Source organism: Aotus nancymaae, unplaced genomic scaffold (assembly GCF_030222135.1).
Source record: "Aotus nancymaae isolate 86718 unplaced genomic scaffold, 86718_ANA_hifiasm-v0.15.2.pri h1tg000018l, whole genome shotgun sequence".
NCBI lineage: Eukaryota > Metazoa > Chordata > Mammalia > Primates > Aotidae > Aotus > Aotus nancymaae.
The window spans coordinates 14,222,256-14,245,030 of NW_026988430.1; the positions used below are offsets into that span (position 1 = coordinate 14,222,256).

Sequence of the window (22,775 nt, forward strand, 5' to 3'; positions counted from 1 at the left end):
GATAGACTTACAAGTTGTACCTCCACCATGACACAGGTTGAAGAACTGTACCCCCTTCCTTTAGCATTAAGAAACCTGGGGCAGGTCAGGACAACCAACAAAGAAACTCAGAGACTGTGTTACACCTGTTCAAGCAGAGCTATGCTTAACATATACATCTGTGGTTTCAAGAAGGCTAAGCAAAAAGGGTAGCCAGGGGAAGGAAGAAAGAGAAAGCAGCCATAACACACTTTCAAAAGGAGGTAATTTTCCCCAGTGTGAAATGCAGATAATTTAATGTGATTTACTTGATTTTCCCCTCTCAGGGTCTGATTTCAGAAAATCAAATTACAAAGTCATCATCACATCCTAGATTTATTACAACTGACCTGCAGGCAAAAGGATAGAACTATTACATAAACACTTCGATTCCATGTATATATCTTAAATAGAGGAGGAATTCAAACAAGAATACAGGATAAAATATTCCAAAGCTCCAAGAAGCAGTTATGTTACTGAGCTCCATTTTTTACAGACAAATAAGGCAATATCCCTGCACATTAGCTTTTTGATAATTTTTATACATTTTTCTATGGTACAAGAGAAAAATAACCAGAGCTCACAATGTACAGTTCTTACACTATTTTCACAGTTTGTGAACACTATACACCCTTTTAATAAAGATACATTGTAATAAACTCCTTGCCCTTAAGTTTATAGTTTATAATAATCTATGATTAATACACTAAAATTGCCTTTTTATGTGGTCATCCACACAAGAGAACGGTCAGATTAGCTCCTGGACAGTCAGAATTGCTTTTATCTCCATTTGCATAATGGCAAAGTGACCCTATGCTGAGCCAGACGGGAAGTTGACAGCAGAGAAACAGATTCCTCTTGAGTCCCCGGGAGCAATGGAGGATGATGGCTTGCTGTGGTCGAAGGGAGACATCAAGCAATGTCTCCTTTCAAAACAGTGGGAAGTCTAAAGTTTAGGATGCCGTGGGGGAGAAGACAGGGAAATGAGGCAAGTAGACCAAAGAGATAATCACTTCTGAATTCTGCAATTTACAGGGATGTGACTTTAAACAGCACCATTCTCCCTTTATTGTTTTCTAGTATTTATGACTGTCACTCTGAGAGGAGACACGGCAATACCTGCCACAATTTGGTTCTGTAATGGCGTCACCTGCATCTCAGACCATAGCTGTTTTATATTCCAGTGTGCTTGAACCACTCAGTGCTGCTTCACTGTCATACAAAGCCTAAGGTTCAGTGCCAGGAAGGCCTGAGCAAACCTAATGGGAACCTGGCTAATGGGGAAGTGAAGAAGCACACGATACTTCAATGGCCTCTTCGAACAGTGCTGAGGGTTTTGTTTTGCTTTTTGTATTTTTTTCCGGTAGAATTCTAACGCCAAGAAATGGTGGTGAACTATGAGAGGCTCTAGCAGGTGATGAACATAAAGGCTACCATTTCAGATCCTCATCTGGTCCAATGTGTCTCTAGAAAAGATGTCTCTTTATCACCTACCACATAGGCTGGGCCCCACTATTCTTAGCCTTTTAAACACTAGCGCATATGAGAGATTTGGGGCTAAAAATCCTTGGTAAAGAACATCCCTGGTAATTATAAAGGTTTTTTGATATAGAAAAAAAAGGCAAAATATTGGATTAAGCAAAAGTCACATAGCGACAACAGACCATAGGGGAAGGGAAAGAGATTCAGAAACTGAAGACCTGGACCAGTGATGGCAAGAGGCAAACAACTGAGATTTGGTCTTTTGCTGCCTACTAGAAATCTTTATCTAATCAATCAAGGCACATTGCTACTAGCTACTTCTCCCTGCTAGTGAGTTATGATGGCTAAAGTATCAGGCTTGGGACCAAGGGGATATATATAGCTGCTACAAGTTGTTCCAGATAAAATACTAGAATTAAAAACATCTGTAAACTTTGCCTTCTGTACTTTTTTCTTCTTTCAGTCCTGGTGGTTTGTGGCAGGTGGAACATCAAGTTGGCAGCACACCGAATTCTGAGAATGAAAAATTCTTAGGATCAGCACCTTCTTTGACAAGTGGCAGACTCCTGAGTCTTCCCAATGAAAAGTAGAAGGACTGGTAAAGGAGAAAAGAACACATTCTGTCCTGTCTCAATATTTTAATGTTCACCTCTTTGAACGCAACATGGTTTTTGGTAAAGATAAATTCATTCTAATTTAACATGATATTTCAAACAGGAAATTTGGCTGAGCACATCGATCCCCAAACATCGACTGTAACTGTAAAGCAACAGAATATCACATCAGTAAATCTATTGCACTTGGTGAAGAAAGTAAATTCCTCCTTTGTCTCCCAGCTCCAGAAGGCAATGTGTCTCGTTGGCTGTGCAAGCTCTTCTCACTCAAGCCCGAGTCTCTATGTTCAGACATAGTACATCCATCACCGTGTCCTTCCAGGATTTGGAAGTCTGACAAAACACCATTCCAGTAGCTGCGTCTCCAGGTTTTGAGTCTAGAAATGAATTTAAGATGTGATCTAATCACAGTCAACAACTTGATCGTACTGACTTCCACATTTCATGAATATGTTCATCACAAAAGAGCAGGATGAGGTCTCTCTGACCAGCACTAACACTGTGTGATCAATCAGGTATTACAAGGATGCACGTTCTAGGTGACAGGAGTATACAGACATGATGGAAACGAACACCAATCTTATTGCACATGGTGTCTGGGCGAGCAATAAAAACACTGTGATACGGGATGAAAATTCTTTACGTCTTGCTTCCTCTCAGCCCTTTTTTCTAGAGTCTGATGTAGCAGCGATATCAATCGACATACATGGGAGAGCTGGGAGTAGCTGGCATTTGATCCAGGATTTTACAAACATAGCATGCGACCTCAACGGTACGTTCTTCATACATCAGAATAAAGGGATGTTTCTGCAAGAAAATTGAAAGAAAAAAATGCCAGAAATTTGTATGACAGCCCACACTGAACATTTTCCAATTTCTACAGAACACAGAACTTCAGGCTCCCAACCACACATGGCTGTGATGAAATACTGCAACACCACAAATTCAGAGAGGCAAGTACAGCCTTTATTCCACTCAGATATGCTAATGGACATGAGCATGCCTAGAGAGGATTCGTGGTAATGATTTGGAGATGCCACCTTGGCAGTGAGGTCTGGAAGCTTATCTGTATACCAGGGAGTGTTTGTTGAGGAAGACAGCCAAGTTGTTACTCAGCACAAAACAGAGCTGGAGCCTCCACTACACCATCTGAGAGCTAAGAAGAATGATGTGAATACTCTCAGTCACTATTCCTCTTGTGACACCAGTATAAATCTCAACCTCCATTTCCCCCACATGTGACAGGAGAACCTTTTTACAAAGAGGCTGTAATCCTTTTGACCTCTTCTCCAAAAGAAGCCCAAGAGAAATTTGCCCTAGAAGCCTCTTCCCTTTACTCTCCAGAACCAGGGCCCCAGTATCTGCTTCACTAACCCACCTTTTAAAACTCTATCTCTATCAACAGTTTTCTTTTACAGCCTCTCTAAGTATACTAACAGTCATTGCTGGACTGTGACATCATAAGTTTGACACAATATTCTTGGAGAGCTAGTAGTTAAATGTGACAAACAAATGGATCTTTTCTTAAAATATTCCCACATTATTAGATCACAATACAATCTCCACCGCCCAAACCAATGCCACATCCAGTAGACTGCTTACAACACCCAGGTTCCATGAGATGAATGAGAACTTTCAAAGAAATGGGAATAGGCTGTATGATATATATTTGCATGCAAGTTTTTATAAAGGCAGAATCAACACAAACTTTTCACTAACTTTTTTCTTATGGATGCATCACATATACATAGACTATGCAGTGGAAAATGGCTTCTTAAAATGAAAGTCAGAATTCTTGGGGGGTAATTTTTATAACATGTTAAGACCAAAATTTTCCATGAGAATTTAGCTAGTATTAGTAGAAAAATTATAACTACAAATTTGCTGTTTCCAAATCGTTGTTTAAAAACATTAACAACAACAACAACAAAAAAAAACCATGCAATAAAGTTGAGATGTTTGTTTATGACAGAGAGGCCCACTGCTTGCTTAGTGAACCAGTATGTTAAGAGAGTTCCGGAGTGAGGATGTATCTACAATCCCCACAGTCCCACACTCACCAGAAGCTCTTTATACTTTGGCCTTTTGGATTCATCCTTCGTAAGGCTAAAATAACGTAAAAATAACATTATTAAAATGTAGATTCATTTGCCCATGTATTTTTCTTTTAGCAGATGAAATATTATAAAGAATGCAATAGTTTTTTCCTTCAGATCCAAAATAACAAACAACGTAGACACCTTTCCAAACACAGTAAAGCACATACACAAAATTAAGACAATCTATAATCTGAAGATTTATTTCTAGGATAGTCAGTGTAGGATGATTAGTTAAAAATTAGAAAAAATATTAATTGTTGAAAATTGACTAAATTATGGCATGGCTACACAGAATACTACAGTTAAATATATGAATTTGTAAGTATAAAACTGTATACATATATGCTTTTCTAAATGTAAATAAATAAGTAGACAGATATTTATGCAGTGACTACCCAAGAGAAACCAGCAATTAAATAATTCTGGGAGGTACATTATATATGCATTTTTATTAATTTATCCTTAAGTTTTTGAAAAGTTTATACTCTGTATCTCAATGATATGTTCTTTGGTCCAAAAGTCGAAAACAATATAACCTCACTAAAGACTACATCAGTATATAAAAATCTCTGCCCTGCTGACATTTTCTCCTTGAATTCTATCTTGCCTAATTAAAGTTGCTGAAAGTATTTTCATTTTGTTTATATTTACCTCATCTATCTTGGCCAATATCTTAATCACCATTACCTTTCAACCTCAATTAATATTTTACTATCAAGCATTAATATGGGTAACACAGTTCACTTCTTTCTAAACTCATTGCTGTTTTCCGTATCCCACATTTTCTGTAATGGATCCTGCAATGTGCTATTGTAGATTCCCTCTTTAAGAAGGAAGGATGTTTTCTTCCACTGTGGGGCATGCTGCCAGAGTGGCATGCTGCCAGCAGACAACACTTTACTATTGGCCTCTTCAGGATTACCACAGCTAAAGAGAGCCACCTTAGCCCTCCCAGGGTGATCTACAAAAGTGTATAAAAATCCAAGACCTTCATTCCAAGGTGGTCAACACTAAAGACCTCCCAGCTTCACAGATTCCCACAGAGGTGGCTGAGGACCTCACTGAGACTGCTGCAACTCAACTTCTTCTGCCCAATCTTGTTTCCTTCTTATCTCTAGTGTTGATCCCAAGACCACTATCTAGTCAACTTCCTACACACTTATCTCTGTCTCAAAAGCCTGCTTTCCAGGGATGCAATCTGTGGCATCCTTCTTCTGAGTTAACTTTTCTTCTTGGTTAAGTACAGTTGGCCCTTGAACAACACAGATTTGAACTGTACAAATCCACATATATGTGGGTTTTTCTTCTGCCTCTGCCACCTGAGACAGCAAGACCAACTCCTCCTCTTCCTCAGTCTATTCAATGTGAAGATAAAAATGAAGATCTTTATGATGACCCACTTCCACTTAATGAATAATACATTTTCTCTTCCTTATGATTTTCTTAATAACATTTTCTTTTCTCTAGCTTACTTCACTGTAATAATACAGTATGTAATACATATATAAAATATATGTTAATTGACAATGTTATCAGTAAGTTGACCTTCTGGTCAACAGTAGGCTATTTGTTGGTAGTCAAATTTTGGGAGAATCAAAAGTTATATGCGGATTTTTCACTGCACAGGGGGTCAGCATCCCTAACCTCCACATCATTCAAGGATCAAAACAGTCTATGAATGGTAAACTCTTAGGCTTTCCATTCCTTAAAATATCTATATTTCTTCCTTACTGTAAATATTTGAGTGCCTGAGAATAAAGCTTTAAGACCAGGTTGACAGTTACTTTCCCTCAGCACTCCGGTGCTGTGTCTCCACTTTTTCCTGCAACTATTCTGGCTGGGAACAAATTTGCCGTCAGTCTAACTATCAATCCTTAACAGATAATCTGTTTTCTCTTCCTGCTGATTTTTGATATTGTTCTGTAATTTTGCTTCAATGCATAAATGATGATAAACAAAGGCATAAATTTACCTTTAAATTTGTACCTCTGTTTATCATCATTTATGCATTGAAGCAAAACTGCAGAACAGTATCAATTAAAACACACCTTGCCAGGCGCGGTGGCTCAAGCCTGTAATCCCAGCACTTTGGGAGGCCGAGGCGGGTGGATCACGAGGTCAAGAGATCGAGACCATTCTGGTCAACATGGTGAAACCCCGTCTCTACTAATACAAAGAAAATTAGCTGGGCATGGTGGCGCGTGCCTGTAATCCCAGCTACTCGGGAGGCTGAGGCAGGAGAATTGCTTGAACCCAGGAGGCGGAGGTTGCGGTGAGCCGAGATCGCGCCATTGCACTCCAGCCTGGGTAACGAGAGCGAAACTCCGTCTCAAAAAAAAAAAAAAAAAGAAAAGAAAAAAGAAAAACATACCTTTTAAATTTAATTTAAATTTACCTTTAAACGTATACCTTTGTTTATCCTACATGATAGAGACTTCACTTTCAATCTGAAAACCTATCCTTGATCAGTTCTCAAATGTTTTCTTTCCCCTATGATATCTGTAAATATTGCTTCTCTACTTTCAGAATTGCCTTCTCTATTCCCATTACACGCATCTTAGAACTTCTTACTCTGTATTATATTCTCTCTGATTCTTTACTGCTTTTCATAAATCTGTGTCATGCACTTCTCAGCTCCATTTTCTATCTAATTTTGTCTTCAATTATTTCCAGTCTAGAGTACATCAAGTCTGTTGTGTCTTTTATATCAACAGCTAAGATTTTTCATTTCCAAGATTTCTATTTCCAACTGCTTCATTACTGCTTCATTTATTTTATTTCTCCCTCAGTTTTAATTGAATTTATACCTTCATTTCCTTGAGCACCCTTAATATACTGATTTTCTTTTATAACATATTTCAGACTATTTAATAAATCTATTTCAACTTACAGTAAGTTTCTGTTCCATTTTGTTAGATGCTTTCTTAGCATTACACTTCAGTATTTAGGAATTTTGATTTGCAGACTCATTCCGAAATAACATGCTTACCCTCCATGCATATCCATTCATTTGTTCAACAAATGTCTGAGTGCCTAATCACAAATACAGAGCAGTTTTACAGATGTGTCTATTGTACAGGGCCACCAGTATAGAACAAGGTCCTATAATGGACCTTTCAAGTTCCATTCCTGTGTTGGTATTAGGACGATTACAGTTCCAGTCCTCTGATTGCAAAACCAGTATCTAAATCCTTGTCACTGTGTAGTACCACAGCTTGTTTAAAGCTGTGGCCCAGGAAGTAACTGACATCGTTTTTTTCATTCTCCAGAATGAAAAATGAGCTGGAATATAGCAAGCCCATGGCTTCAGATCTACACAGCATTTTGTAAGTATTTTTGTTGCATTTTTAACCCACATAGAAGTTTGCTTTCTTTGCAAAGCTGCCATAGCTTTCTGGTTTTGTGTTTTTCTATTTCATCTACTGGAGCAGAAAATTATGTCAGTGTATAAACTCATGCTATCTGGGTGGAAATCTTAAACTATTAACATTGTCTTCTGTTTCTGAATTACAGCTGACATTAATAATCTGTTATCAATAATTATATTAGATCCTCTTAGACTGTCTAATAAGGTAGTCATTAGCAAATTAATTCCAATAAAAAAATGTACTTCCGTAGTTACATTAGCCACATATCAGGTATTAGTAGCTACCACACTAGACAGAGCAGATTATAGAACATTTCTATCATCTCAAAAAGTTCTATTGAAAGAGCTTCAGATCTACATTCGGGTGCATTAATCTCTCTTCAATTATATCTTATCTGTTTAATCCAGCTATTAAGTGTTTAAATTTATGCTTTTTATTTCTAGAAGTTCTATCTGTTCTTTATAAATCTGTACCGATTATATTTCCAAGCTACTTCTTTTTCTATAAACTTATATATTTTTTGTTTCCTTTCATTCCAATATTTGAAGTCTTTGCAGATCTATTCCTACTATCCATTGTTTTTTATTCTCATTTGTGAGCATTGAAATTTTTTTGTGGACTACATATTCCACTTAATTTTATCTTTCATTATTATTTAGTCCTAGGCTGAATGATTTGCTTTTGCTTCTGCCCATCAACTGGGGGCAAAAGGAGGTATCTTTCCAACCAGGGACTTTTAAAAAATAATTTTCTTAAAATTAAATTCTCTTAGTATTTTATACCATATACAATATAAATTTAGACAGCAAATCTACATTTGCTTGGGTTATCATTTTTTAATTTGCTTTGACTCTTCCTTCTCTCCCTGAATTTCATTGAATTTCATAGCTCCATGGATTCTTCTGTCTTGCACCAACTCTTTTACATTTTAAAAGGCACTTTAGGTAGGGCACAGTGGCTCACGCCTGTAATCCCAGAACTTTGGGAGGCTAAGGGAGGTGGATCACCTGAGGTCAGGAGTTTGAGACCAGCCCGGCCAATGTGGCAAAACTCTCTACTAATCATTTGTCATGACCTACCTGGCTAATATGGTCCAAATTACTCTCAAGCTTTAAGGTCCATGAATACCCCTAAGGAAAAATCCACTGTGGCACTCCCAGCACCCCGCTGCACTCTTCTGCAGCACTCTTTCTTTCTAATAAACTTTCCTTTTTCAAACCTATACTGTTGTCGGTAAATTCTTTTTATCAACTAATGAGTCGACCATTTCCCAATGCTGAGGGCTCAGGCACCTCAGCTGACAAGATCTTCCTTTTAAACTATAAATCTTACCCTTTTTGTTCTTAGGAAAACTTTTAATTGAAACAGACATACAGAAAACACAACTACATGTAGAACTACAATAAAAGTAACAATATTCTGACTTCCAATACCTTATATTGTTTGCTTTTAACTTTCATATATAAATAGAACCATACATACTGCTTTATGTCTTACTTCTTTCAGTCAATATCATTCATGAGATTTACTGAAGTTGTTGAGTGAAGCAATGGTGCTATCTTCTCTGATGCCATATACGGTTGTATACATAATGCTACAATTTATTATGTTCTACTGTTGATAGATTTTCTAATTGTAGGTTATAAATGTGCTTTTCTGGACAGTCTTATATATGTCTTTTAGTGTATTTATGTCCACACTTTTGTTGGATATATGGTTAGAACTTGAATTGCTGAACCATAGTGTATACATCAACCATATTAGATCAGCTATACTGGATACTGCCTGTTTTTCAAACGAACTGTATTAATTTATACTCCTACAAGTTATATATGAGACTTCCAGTTGCTTCGGATCCTCACCAATCCTTGGTATGTCAGTATTTTAAACTGTATTTTAAACTGCGCCACTGCATTCCAGCCTGGGCAACAGAGCAAGACTCTTGTCTCAAAAAAAAAAAAAGAAAGAAAGAAAGAAAGAAAAGAAAAAAAAAGAAAAATGTGGCCAGAGCAATAAACTAAGTCCAGATCACAATAGCAATAAACTAAGTCCAGTTTTGAAAGTCTAAATTAATGACTATATTATAAGGGCAAGAGGAAGTCTGTAGAATAGTATTTGTCAATGTTTTTTTCATTGTTTATCCTCTCCATCATGAACTTCAAATACCATAGATATAGTGCATATCTGTTTAAATTCTATGGCCCTTTGGAGAACAAACCACCACAAGACTTTCATTTCTCCAAAATCAGTTTTTGCCTCCTTAGGGTCAATATCACCCTGTTAAGAATGCATGCTTTAGACAGAGAATAACATGATCAGCTATACATCATAAAAAATACAACTCTAATAAAAAAGAGAATGATTTGGAATAAGGCAATATTGGATTACAAGAAAATCAGTATTCAATTATGAGAAATCTGAATGATCTAGGTTAGAGATTACAGGCAATGTCCACAACAAAGAGTGGCAGAAAGAATGGACAAATATGGAGAGGTAATATGAGCATATTATAAACATAAATATCCTTCAATGTAGACTGGAATGATTTGCAATGACATGGAACTACGAACATACTCAAGGAAAACAATGGGACTCTAATGTCTACAACTGTTACTGTATTATGGCATCAAGGGAAACAGAAATAAAAATGTACAAGTACCACACACATAAAGAACAAAACCAATAAAGAGATAAAGGAATTAAAAACAAAGCAATCCAGATGGAAGGTTCACAGGTGATCATTTTAGATATTATACTCTATGACTTAGATACTTTTAAGCAAATATGTCGTAAAAATGAAATACAGAAAATGATCACATTTATACAATTACATAAACTATCCATTTTGTGTGGAAATTAATAAAGAATTGATTGTTTTTTAAAAGGAGGAAGTAGCTAATGTGAGTCATCCTTATGTCCTCCTTCTGCCTAGAAAACCTTGAGGTGTTCCTCTCCCCTCTGAAAAACCAACACAAAAGTAGAATTTAGTTATAGAAGATCAAAGAGATTTGAAAACTATAGCCAAACAAGTATTTTTTAAAATTTCATACGGAGGAGGACAATGTTAGACCCTGATATACACCTATAAGCCACAAAAACAGTAGAGAGAAAGAGCATTCTTGGCAGGAAAAAATTAAGAGAAACAGAAAGTATTTTCAGGAATAAACAGAAGATATACAAAATGCTCTGAGGTTTTTTGTTCATAACTATGTCTTACATTTAAATCATGTTTAATAGATGAAATAAATGTCAAAAATATTCAAATGACAACACAAAAAGTTTTTATTTAAAATAGAGACTAAAACAGTACAAAGCATGATTATATTACTGCCGTATCTGCATATAATTATTCTTAGGTGCCATATATACACAAACACACAAAAAAAAACTATTAAAAAGGTGGACAAACAACAACAGGTGTGGGTTTCACACCTTCCTTGGAATAAGATTTCAAAGTGAAAAAATATATAGTTCTACCAACTACACTTTGGGTATGGATGTGATCCTACTACATACACCTGACTGTTTTCTATGTTATGTCAGAACAAAGATCCAACCCTGAATGTCTGATCTGGCAAGGTACTTGATTCAGTAGATTAAGTAATGCTTCCAGGTGATTCTGGTGTAATTGCATTGTGAGAACCACATTAGAGTAAGATGATCAGTCTCACCTAGAAGTTTAACCTGGTATTTCTTGTACCAGGTACTGGAAGTCTGGAGACAGCAGCTTCTCCACCACTCATGGCTGTTTTTCACCAATACCTGAGTAGTAGAATAAGAAGGTGATGCCTCTCCCAGCTAGCTGTAACCTTCCATACAGCCATAGTGATCCAGAGTCCCAGCTTGAAAAGTAGGGTGATGTGACAAAGGGTCCCCTTCCTCCATGTAAAGTACCAATGCTGCTAAGACCAAGTAAACCTCACTATTCTCACCATGCGTGTTCGAGCATTCATAAATCAGGTACTCACCACAAGTTGACAAAGTTGATGAAACTTGGGGAGAATTCCCTTTCCTCAGAATTACTCAGCTGCGGAGGATCTCCTTTCACGACTTGTGTTAGTTGATCAAATACACTATTCCACTTTGGATAAGGAAATCGGCCTGTGGCCAACTCATACTAAAGAGAACAAAGAGGAGAAAGAGCAAAATATGCCAGAAATTATTTACTACTCCCCAATGGAATGGCCATAAAAAGAAATCTAAACTACAAGCAAAACTCTTGTAAAGCCTTGAATCAAACACAGGTTAGTTTGGGGAGGAATCTTCAGAATCATAAAGGCTAAGTAAAAGTTGTATTTAAAAATCAAGATAATATAGAGAACTCTGAATCAACCAAATCCAAGGACCTGAAATAAAAGGGAACACAAAACTTAAGGCTAGACAATGTCCCTACACATGCTCCAGGACAGCCTCTGATTCTGACTTCTTTATAAGAAAGTCTGGAAGACTGGTTTTAGAACTATTTTAGTATGGAATATACACAACTTGTAGGCATCTTAGTGGAAGACCCTGGTCCAGAACAGTGGTTACATTCCTTTTTAAGGCAAAAGAATATCCAACAAATAAAAGCCCAATCTGAGCTTGGAGGAATCAATGTGCAAATCCTGCTCTACAGCTATCCTGTAGTTAGTACAGTTTCAACCACAACCAGATTTTACAAGCAGTGAATAAATCAAGTCAGGGTCAAACTCTGCACCCTGAAGCACCAATAAAGGGCTCAGGACAGTACCTCTAAGCCACACCAGAAGACATCTGAAGAGTCTTACATACGTAGGTCCCAATCCCATCAAAGGTCAAAAATATTATCTAATAACCAGTGAATCATGTTCTCATCTATCTCCCATTATGTTCTGAGAAATAATGAAAACCGACAAATTTTGCTTTTTCCAAGAAACATATCTAAATCTGCCCCCAGGCATAATAAATCCCATTTTACGTGCACTGACAGGTGATGGATACATGAGGATGAAGCTCCAAACATTACAGAGGAAGACAGCATACAGGAAGAGAGCACATTACTCAGAAGACTGATTCAGTTTCCTCCCTAAAAGATGCCTCTGTCAGCTCACTGTTGTTTCTAATTACAAACATGTGTGGACAAAAAGTAAGCAGGCATGAATGCGTACACACACAGAAAAATGTATTCCTTTAGCTGAGGTTTCTTTTCATTAAAATTATAAATGCTTTTAAAGACATAAACCTTCCTGGTTATTCACAGAATTAGGAATAAGTTCATTAGATTCCTCCTTATGTTTTATTAATAGAAAGAAAAGCTGGCCGCACATCATAAAAGACTTAGGATCCCAGAAATTAATTTCATGCATTTCATAATTTTAATAAGATTATCCCTATGAAGAATAAATTATGAACCAATTGTAAGTATAGAATACCTTTTAAACAACAAGCAACAAGATTTAGCTAAAAGTACTTAAAGAAACTTGCTAAAAAATTTTCTGTTAAAACCTTTCACAAATCAAAATTTTCTTTCTGTAAGAAAGTACATACTTGCTTTTTAAAAAAGTAATTGTTTAGTCAGGGATGGATATTTCTGAATCATAAATATCCTGTATATGCAAACAGTTGCCTCAGCTGGAAGCTCTAGGTCTTGCTGCAGTCTTTGGGACCAGCTGCCAAACCTGAAAGATGCCCAAAATCCATATTCTCTCCTGTCTAAAGAAGAAAGAATCCCTTCTTTAGCTGGTTGGCTTCACAGTGAGAAAAGATTCCAGAAGGTACTTCCTATATTTGGTCACAAAGTAAAGTAAATTAAGTCCTCTGCAGAGGTGAGCTGTTAACCTTCAACTCTTTATACAAAAAATTCTCTAGGCCTGGCAATGTGACTCATTAAGAATGACTATCAAGGGTATGTGATTCTGATCACAGGGAAGATCCTAGAAACATACAATAGTTTATTTAATGAACAAATAGTTTATTTAATAAGCTATAAAAAAAAAGCTCATTGCTCTGAACCTGTGTATTTCCGGGCTGTAGAGTCTTAGGTAGCAAAAACTGAAAATGGAAGAAAATGAAAGAAGAGGATTGGCCTGCCTACCTAACAGGACAGCCTCATCTAGGGATAGAAAATTCACATTCAATGTAGAAGCAGCTAGCGAAGCTATACCAAATCAGAAAAACCCAGCAAGTCCTGGTAGAACAGCAAGCACAAGAAAATAAACCTAAGACTTCAAAACAAAATTTGGTAAAAAGTAAATGAGCAAATAAAGATACTGCTAGAGACTGAATGTTTGTGTGTCCCCACCCCACAACAAATTCGTAGGTTGAAACCTAATTCCTAACGTGATTAGGGATTGATCTTTGGGGAAGTGATGGGGTCACAAGGGTGGAGACCTCATGAATCTAATTAGTGCCCTTGTAAGAAAGACCCCAGACAGCTCTCTTGCCCCTTCTGCCATGTGAGATCACAACAAGAAGATGTTTAAGAACCAGGAAGCAAGCCCTCACTAGGCACCAAATCTGTCAGCACCTTGATCTTGGACTTCCTAGCCTCCAGAACTGTGAGAAATTTCTGTTCTTGATAAGATTATAGCTCAGAGTTCAGCATTTGGTTAGAGCAGCCTGAACTAATACAGGTACTTTAAATGAAACCAAAATTTCAATACAGTCCATAGGTAAGAAAGAAGAATTTATATAGTTGTGCTTGCTTGTTGCAAATTAAGTAGCTTTCTTATTATTCTTTCTCAGTGTTATTCTAAGGTAGAACTTTCATTTAGAATTATCACCTAGATAGTTCCTGTCTGACATGGTTTGGCTCTGTGTCCATGCCCAAATTTCATGGCGAATTGTAATCCCTACGTGTTGAAGGAGCGGCCTGGTGGGAGGTGACTGGATCATGCGGGTGGTTTCTAATGCACCATCCCCCTAGTGCTGCCTCATGATAGAGTTCTCATGAGACCTGGTTGTTTAAAAGTGTCTGGCACCTTCCCCTTCGCTCTCTCTCTCTTCTGCTCCTGTATGGCCTGCGGAACTGTGAGTCAATTAAACCTCTCTTCTTCATAAATTACCCAGTCTCAGGTAGTTCTTTACAGCAGTGTGAGAATGGACTAATATATTGTCCCTCAAAAACTGAATTCCTTTCAGCTCATTCACTTGTGATTTTTCTATTAAGTGAATAGAAAATTCCAAGAAGAAACTATTTTCCACATATAAAAATATGTATACTTAATATACACACTATATACAATATTACTGGACATACTACACCTTGCCTGAGATGGGAGAAGCCTATATGCCCTCATCAATTAATTGATTGCAGGCAAACTGGTTTCTCCCGTTCCCATTCTTAGTGCAGTCGCAGATAATAGTTGACTCCTATTATCTGTGGCCAAGAGATCCAGCTAACACATTAAAGGGCTCTAGACACTTCACATAACATCAAGGGAAATAAGTCTGATTTGATTTTTAAAGTAAATACATACATACTTTTCTTTCAACAACTTAAAACCATTGTGCCTGTGATTATAGCTATGGTAGAAAAAAAAAATAAGTGAACAAAATCAAAGACTAAAAAAGTAGTTCTTAATGAGGGGGGTGAAAGTCTGATTAAGTTTTCTTTCACTTCTAAATTTCTCATTGTTACACTACTGTGGCAAGGTTGAATCAACATAAACATACCAATGTGATCCCCAAACTCCAGACATCAGAGCGGACGTCATATCCTTGTCGTGATGCACTTGGGTCTATTCTTTCAGGCTGTAACATAAAGAGAAGTGTAAGTTATTAATTGCCTCACTGTCAAGGAATAGGCAAATGAAAGCAACAGCTGGGTAGACAGCCAAAATGCCAGTATATTCCTAGAGGAATCCATGTCTAGGGTCAGACTGGAAGTAATAAGAAGCCATCATTATCATAAAAACAAACAACAAAAAAAAACTTAACGGCTACTTCCATAAAAAGAACACCAAGCAACTCGTTTAACTATTCCCCGCAAAGACTCAAAAGCATTTACAAAGCTGAAGCTGAGGACAGAGAGAGAGAAAGGAAGAAAACTGGAAAAAATAAAGGATTACAGGGTCAAATTTGTGGCAATTAGTGGCAAACAAAAAAGACTGTCTTCTGATTTTAAAAGAATTTGTTCAGTGGATAAGGCCATACCACAACATATTTGAGACAGAAAAGCAAAACAAGAGCTAAATTTATTACAATTATTCCACCCATATTTCACAATAAAGCTAAATTTATCACTATGCATATGTGTTAAGATAATTTGTCTGTTAGTCATTTGTAGCCAAATTAAAGCACTGCCAAGACAGTAATATATTATCCTATTATATGTACAGCAGAAATCATTTTTAGTAATTTCTGTGAAGGGAAGATCTTTACATTTCCTTGAAATTAAGGACCATCATTTATTTATATGGTATATCAGGGAAAGAGGAGAGAGAAAGAGGGTCTTGGTGGCACAGAGTTGACAATGGATCCTTCACTAAGTCTGAGAGTAACTGCTGTTGAAAGAAATGTCCAGAGAAGCATAATAGTTGACTTCATATTACATTCTCTGCCTGTGAGCACTAACTACTTTGGAGACCTCTGTATCTTGCTTTGAGCATGAGTACTGCACCGCATAAAATTCACTGTAAGCTATTGTTTTGTTGTTGTTGTTGTTGGAAATATATGTATTTGCCTGATAAGGTACACAGTAAAATCCCAGATATTTAACCAACAGAAAAAATATTCCATCCAACAACATCAAGATCAACATTTTCCCCAAACCAGCATGGAACATTCATTAATACTGACCACATTCTGGGGCATAAAACACACCTTGTTTTAAAAGAATGGAAAGCATGCAAAGCATGTTCTCAGATCATAAAATAAATAAACTAGAAATCAGTAACAGGAAGATATCTGCAAAGTCCTCAAATATTTGGAGATTTAACAACACACCTCTAAATGACACATGAATCAAAAGTCTCAAGAAATAGTTTAAAAATTGAACTAAATGAAAATGAAATTATAACTTGTCAAAATTTGTGGGATAGAGCAGAAATCATGCTCAGAAGAAAATTTATAGTGTAAAATGCATACATTAGAAAAGAAGACACCTCAAATCAAACCACTTTATAGCTTAAGAGCTAGAAAAAAAGAACAAACAAAACCCAAAGCAAGCAGGAGGAAGAATGTAACAAAAGTGAAGTGAAGACAAATAAAACAGGAATAGAAAAACAGGAGAGAAAAGTCTAGAAAAGCAAAAGAAAACTTTGGAAAGATCAATAAAATTGACACACCTTTTGCTATCCTGACCCACAGAAAAAGAAGAGATTCAAATAACTAAAATCAGAATGAAAGAGGGGGCATTACTACTGTTCTTACAGAAATAGATAAAATAGAAATATTCTTCAAAAATGAAACCTACCAAAAGTAATATCAAAGTGTGACTAATCTTCAAACTATGTTACTCAATGAACGTTATTAAAAACCTGCCCAGAAAGAAAAGTCTAGACCCAGATGGGCTCACTGGTGAACTTTTTTCAAATATGCAAGAAAGAAATAACACTAGTCTTACACAAATTTTTGTTTTCAAAAAAGTGAAAGAGGGTATGCTTCCCAACTCATTTCATGAGGCCAGCATAACACCTGACAAAGTCATTACAAGACAATTAATACCCTTGTACACAAAGACACAAAAATAACAAAATATGAGCAAATCTTACCCAGGAACAAATGAAGAGGTAACATACAATAACCAAGTAGAGTTTATCTCCAGAATGCAATGCTAGCTTAATACTTGAAAATCAATGCAATGCACCATTATTTACAGAATGGAAGAAAATCATGTGATCATCTCAATAAATGTAGAATTCACATCTGATAAAATTTAAAAACCACTAATAGCAACAGCAATAACAACAACACACTAAGAGAAGAAAAGATCTTCATTTCCATTAACGGCATCTAAAATAACCAAGAGTTAACATCATACTTACTGGTGAAATATAGAACACTTCCTTTTTAATAAACATTGGGAATAAGGCAAATATGCCTACTATCACTATACCTATTCAGCATTATACTGGAGGACCCAGCCAGTATAGAAAGGCAAGTGGGAGAAAAGCATTACTTTCATTCACAGACACAGAAAATTCCTGCTGAAACTAACAGTAAAACTAAACTAGTAAGGTCACAGGATCCAATGTTAACATATGCAAAGCAGTTGTATTTCTATATAATAATAGCAAGATATTTGAAAATATTTTTAATTCCATTCCCAATAACAGTATTCTAAGACAGAAAGAAATCTGAGACAGTTCTCAATCAATTTAGAAGTTTATTTTGGCAAGGTTAAGGACATGCCTGAGAGGGAAGTTTGTGCCTTTCTCTAAAGATGATTTTGAGGGCTTCAGTATTTAAAGGGAAAAAGTAGGCAGCATGGGGGAGACGGAGGGTAGCTACTCTGTTCACCTTATCTTATTTAAAGTGCTGATTTACTGAGGATGAGAGGAACACATAATCAACTATTCCCCTACCTGCTTCTTTTCTTTTCTCTTACACAAACAGATCAGCAAGAAAAAAACAAATAATCCCATCCAAAAGTAGGGAAAAGACAGGAATAGACAATTCTCAAAAGAAGATACACAAATGGCCAACAAATATATAAAATGCTCAATGTCAGTAATAATTAGGCAAATGCAAATTAAAACCATGAGATACCACCTTACCTCCTACAAGAATGGTCATAATTTAAAAATCAAAAAATAATAGATGTTTGCAGGAATACGGTGAAAAGGGAACACTTTTACACTGCTGGTGGGAATGTAAATTAGTACAACCACTATGGAAAACAGTATGGAGATTCCTTAAAGAACTAAATGTAGAAATACCATTCCATCCAGCAATTCCAATCCTGGGTACCTACCCAAAGGAAAAGAAGTCATATAAAAAATACACATGCACACACAAGTTTATAGCAGCACAATTCACAATTGCAAAAATATGGAACCAAACTAAATGCCCATCAACCAACGAATGGAAAAAGAAAATGTGCTGTATATATATACGTCATGGAATACCACTCAGTCATAAAATGGAATAATAATGGCCTTTGCAGCAATGTGGATGGTGGTGGAGGCCATTATCCTAAGTGAAGTAACTCAGGAAAGGAAAAACAAATATTATATGATCTCACCTACAAGTGGGAGCTAACCTATGAGGTAGCAAAGGGATAAGAGTGATAAAATGGACTTTGGGGACTACAGGGGAAGGACGGGGGAGAGGTGAGGGATAAAAGACTACATATTGGGTATAGTGTACACTGCTTGGGTGACAGGTGCACCAAAATCTCAGAAATCACCACTAAAAAACTTATCCATGTAATCAAAAGTCACCTGTACCCCAAAAACTACTGGAATAAAATATAAATACAAATAAATGCAAAAAAAAACTATAACAAGAAAATATTAGAGAACAGAGTACCTAACATTAACAAAAACAAACCAGATTAAACAATCTTATGTCAAAAGTATGCATAGTTGTATAGTTTACAATACACAACCCAAATTAGTTTGTATTGAAATATATGAAATAAAAGCCAAGTAAAAGGAAAAACAGACAATCCCAATGTTTAATAAATTTTGAACAAATCTGCCTCAATATTTTTGAATTAAAAAGGAAAAAAACTATTGAATAACTATAACTAACAACAACACAAATGTTTTCCATATTTATTTCTTTCTTATTCTTTTTAGAGACAGGGTCTCATCTGTCACCCAGGTTAGAGTGCAGTGGTGCCATCACAGCTCACTGCTGCCTCAAACTCTCCAGCTCAAGTGATCCCCCCATCTAAGCCCATTAAGTAGACAGACTCCAGGCACATGCCAACCATGGCCTGCTAATGTTTTTTATTTTTATTTTGTAAAGACAAGATCTTGCTATGTTGCCCAGGCTGGTCTCGAATTCTTGGCTTCAAGCAGTCCTCCAACCTCAGCCTTCCAAAGCACTGGAATTACAGGCTGATATAGCTTGGCTGTGTCCCTACCCAAATCTCATCTTGAATTGTAACTCCCACAATTCCCACATTTCATGGGAGGAACCCAGTGGGAGATAACTGAATCACGGGGAGGGTCTTTTCCACACTGTTCTTGTGATAGTAAGTAAGTCTTACAAGATCTGATGGTTTTAAAAAATGGGGGTTTCCCTGCACAAGCTTGCTCTCTTTGCCTGCTGCCATCCATGTAAGACATGACTTGCTCTTCCTTGCCTTCTGCCATGATTGTGAGGCCTCCCCAGCCACATGGAACTATAAGTTCATTAAACCTTTCTTTTGCAAATTGCCCAGTCTCAGATATGTCTTTATTAGCAACATGAAAATGGACAAATACACAGGCATAACACACTGTGCTCAGCCAACATATATAAATTAATAAGGATTAATATTGTCATTATATTTTATATCAACACAAAACACTAACAGGCCAACAGAAAGATGGGCCAAAGATAATGTATAAAAGTGGCCAAATATAAGAAAAAGTACAAAAGTACCTAACTCTATCAATATTTTCAAAATATATACAAAAAAACCCAATAAATTAAAAAGAGATTCCACTCTGACCTATCAATTTGACAAAGATATAACTGTAACATTCTGATAGACATTAAAGACTGTTTATAAAACAACTTTCGATAATACAACTTGTTCCAAAGGTACCAAAATGTGTAAACCTTTTATGTCCAACAAAAGATACAATAGAGTTTGGCAACAATACAGCTTAGAAATGTTTACAGCAGTATTTATGAAAACAATAACATAAAAATGTAAGCAGATAATAAAAGTTGAATAATTTCTAATGACTAAATGCACTATATATAAAAATGTATACCTACAAAGCAGAAAAACAGTTAAATATGATTAATTTACATTTTTAAAATGACAAGAAATTTCCCTTTATGAATAGATTATAGATAATTATACTCTAAATTGTATTATTATTATTATTAAGAGACGGGTTTTGCTCTGTCACCCGGGTGGAGTGCAGTGGCATGATCACAACTCATTTAACAGCCTCAAATTCCTGGACATAAGTGATCCTCCTGCCTCAGCTTCCAGAGTAGCTAGGACTAAAGGCATGTGCCATTATGCCCAGCTAATTTTTCCATTTTATAGATACAGAGTCTTGTTATGTTGCTCAGGCTGGTATTGAACTACTGGGTTTCAGCAATCCTCCTGCCTTGGCTACCCAAAGTACTGGGATCATAGGTATGAGCCATGGAACCTAGCCTAAAACTTCTTTTGTAAACTCAAGAGAGATGCAGAAAACCAAGCTGTCCACTCCTCAGTGCACAGCACCCTGCCCCATGGATCTGTGCAAGATCCCGATATAGTTTTATTTTATATATTTTTCTTACTTGACACCTGAGTCCCACTCTCCTCCTCCCCAAAGACAACCATTTTAAATGTGCTTGATTCCTTATCTATCAAAACTGTCCTTTAAAACTGAAGACATAAACAGATTGTGAGTTGAAAAAAGCAAGTGAATATTTTAAAAAACACTAGACAGTACCTTGAAGCCATATGAACAAAGAACTGTGATAAAGGTAACTACATAGGCAAATATAAAAGCCATAATGATTGTATTTTGGTTTATAACTCCTCTTGTGTTTTTTATATAATTTAAAAAACAAATGCATAAAATAATAATTATAAACCTATGTTACTGGATACATAACTTGCATACATAGGATCAGTGACAACGACAACATGTAGGGGTGGAACTGAATATGAGCAGAAGGTGTGTATACTTTTGAAGTTCAGTTGGTATTAATTCAAACTGCCTTGTTATAAATTTAGAATGCTAATTGTAATGAACATAATAATCATTAAGAAAATATCTAAAAAAAAAAAATACAAATAAAGGAATCAAAAAGATATACCACAAAAAAAGTAACAGAAAAAAAGGCAGTAATGAAGGAAACGAGTAATAAAATGACTGAGACATAGAGAAAACGGTAGTTACTTTAAATGTATATTGATTAAACTCTCCAATCAAAAGAGGGAGATTAGAACAGACAAAAAACATGATCCTACTGTATGCTGCCCGTAAGAGACTCACTCTAGATCGAAACACACAAATAAGTTGAAAGTGAAAGAATGAAAAAAGATATTCAATGCAATAGTAACCAAAAGTGAGCTGGGACAGTTATATTAGACAAAATAATTTTTAAGTAAAAAATTATTACAAGAGACAAAAGGTCATTAAATATGGAAAAAAGGACCAATTCATAAAAAAAAAAAAGATGTAACAACTAAAAACATACACAGAGAGCTGGAAAATATATGAAGCAAACATTGGCAGAAATGAAGAGAAAATACAATTTAATAGTAACAGTTGGAGATTTAAATCCCCCACTTGGAATAATGGATAGAACATGTAGACAGAAAGTCAATAAGGAAATAAAGGTTCTGAACAACACTTTAAACCAACTGAACCTAACAGTTATATACAGAACACTATATTCAATGACAGCAGAATACATATTTTTCTCAAGTGTGCAGGGAATGTTCTGCAAGATAGACCATATGTTTGCCCACAAAGTATATTTCAATAAATTCTTAAAGACTGAAATCATACAAAGTATTTTCCCCAAACACAGTGAAATGAAGCTAGAAATTAGTAAAAGTAGGGAAAAGGAAATTTCACAAATATGTGGAAATTAATGTAATTAACAAATTGATAAAATAAGAAAAAAATAAAATTAGAAAACACTTTGAGATAAATAAAAACAAAAACAGAAAACAAAATGCATGAGATTCTGAAAAAAACAGTATGCAGAGGGAAATTTATAGCTGTAAACACCTATATTAAAAAGAAAAAACATCACAAGTAACATATTTATACCTTAAGCAACTAAAAAAAGAGGTGAACCCAAAGACAGACGAAAGAAGGAAATATTATAGAGTAGAAATATATGAAATAAAAAATTAAAAAAAAAAAAAACAAGAAAGAATCCAAGAAACCATAAAGTTTTTTCCCAGAAAAGATCTCCCAAACTAAGTAACAAAAAAAGATGATGAAAATAACTAAAATCAGAAATACAAATGGAGACATTACTATATACCTCACAGAAATAAAAAGGATTATAATAAAACACTATGAACAACTGTAAGCCAACAATTGTTAATAGATAACCTAGCAGGAATGGAAAAAAAATCCTAAAAATACACATATGACCATAACTGACTC

At 35.8% G+C, this 22,775-nt stretch overlaps 1 protein-coding gene across 2 annotated transcripts in view; it reads right to left on the reverse strand.

The window, feature by feature from the left end:
- Positions 1-243: 243 nt before the first annotated feature.
- The window catches only part of MAP2K4 (mitogen-activated protein kinase kinase 4), a 127,032-nt gene continuing 104,500 nt past the window's right edge, over positions 244-22,775 (reverse strand). For both annotated transcript variants that reach the window (XM_064378289.1, XM_064378290.1), the window contains 4 exons: positions 15,214-15,291; positions 11,550-11,698; positions 4,175-4,220; positions 244-2,921 (listed from right to left, as the gene is read on the reverse strand). In XM_064378289.1, the coding sequence (XP_064234359.1) occupies positions 2,808-2,921; positions 4,175-4,220; positions 11,550-11,698; positions 15,214-15,291 (387 nt within the window). In that variant the 3' untranslated portion in view covers positions 244-2,807. The remainder of the gene's footprint in view (positions 2,922-4,174; positions 4,221-11,549; positions 11,699-15,213; positions 15,292-22,775) is intronic.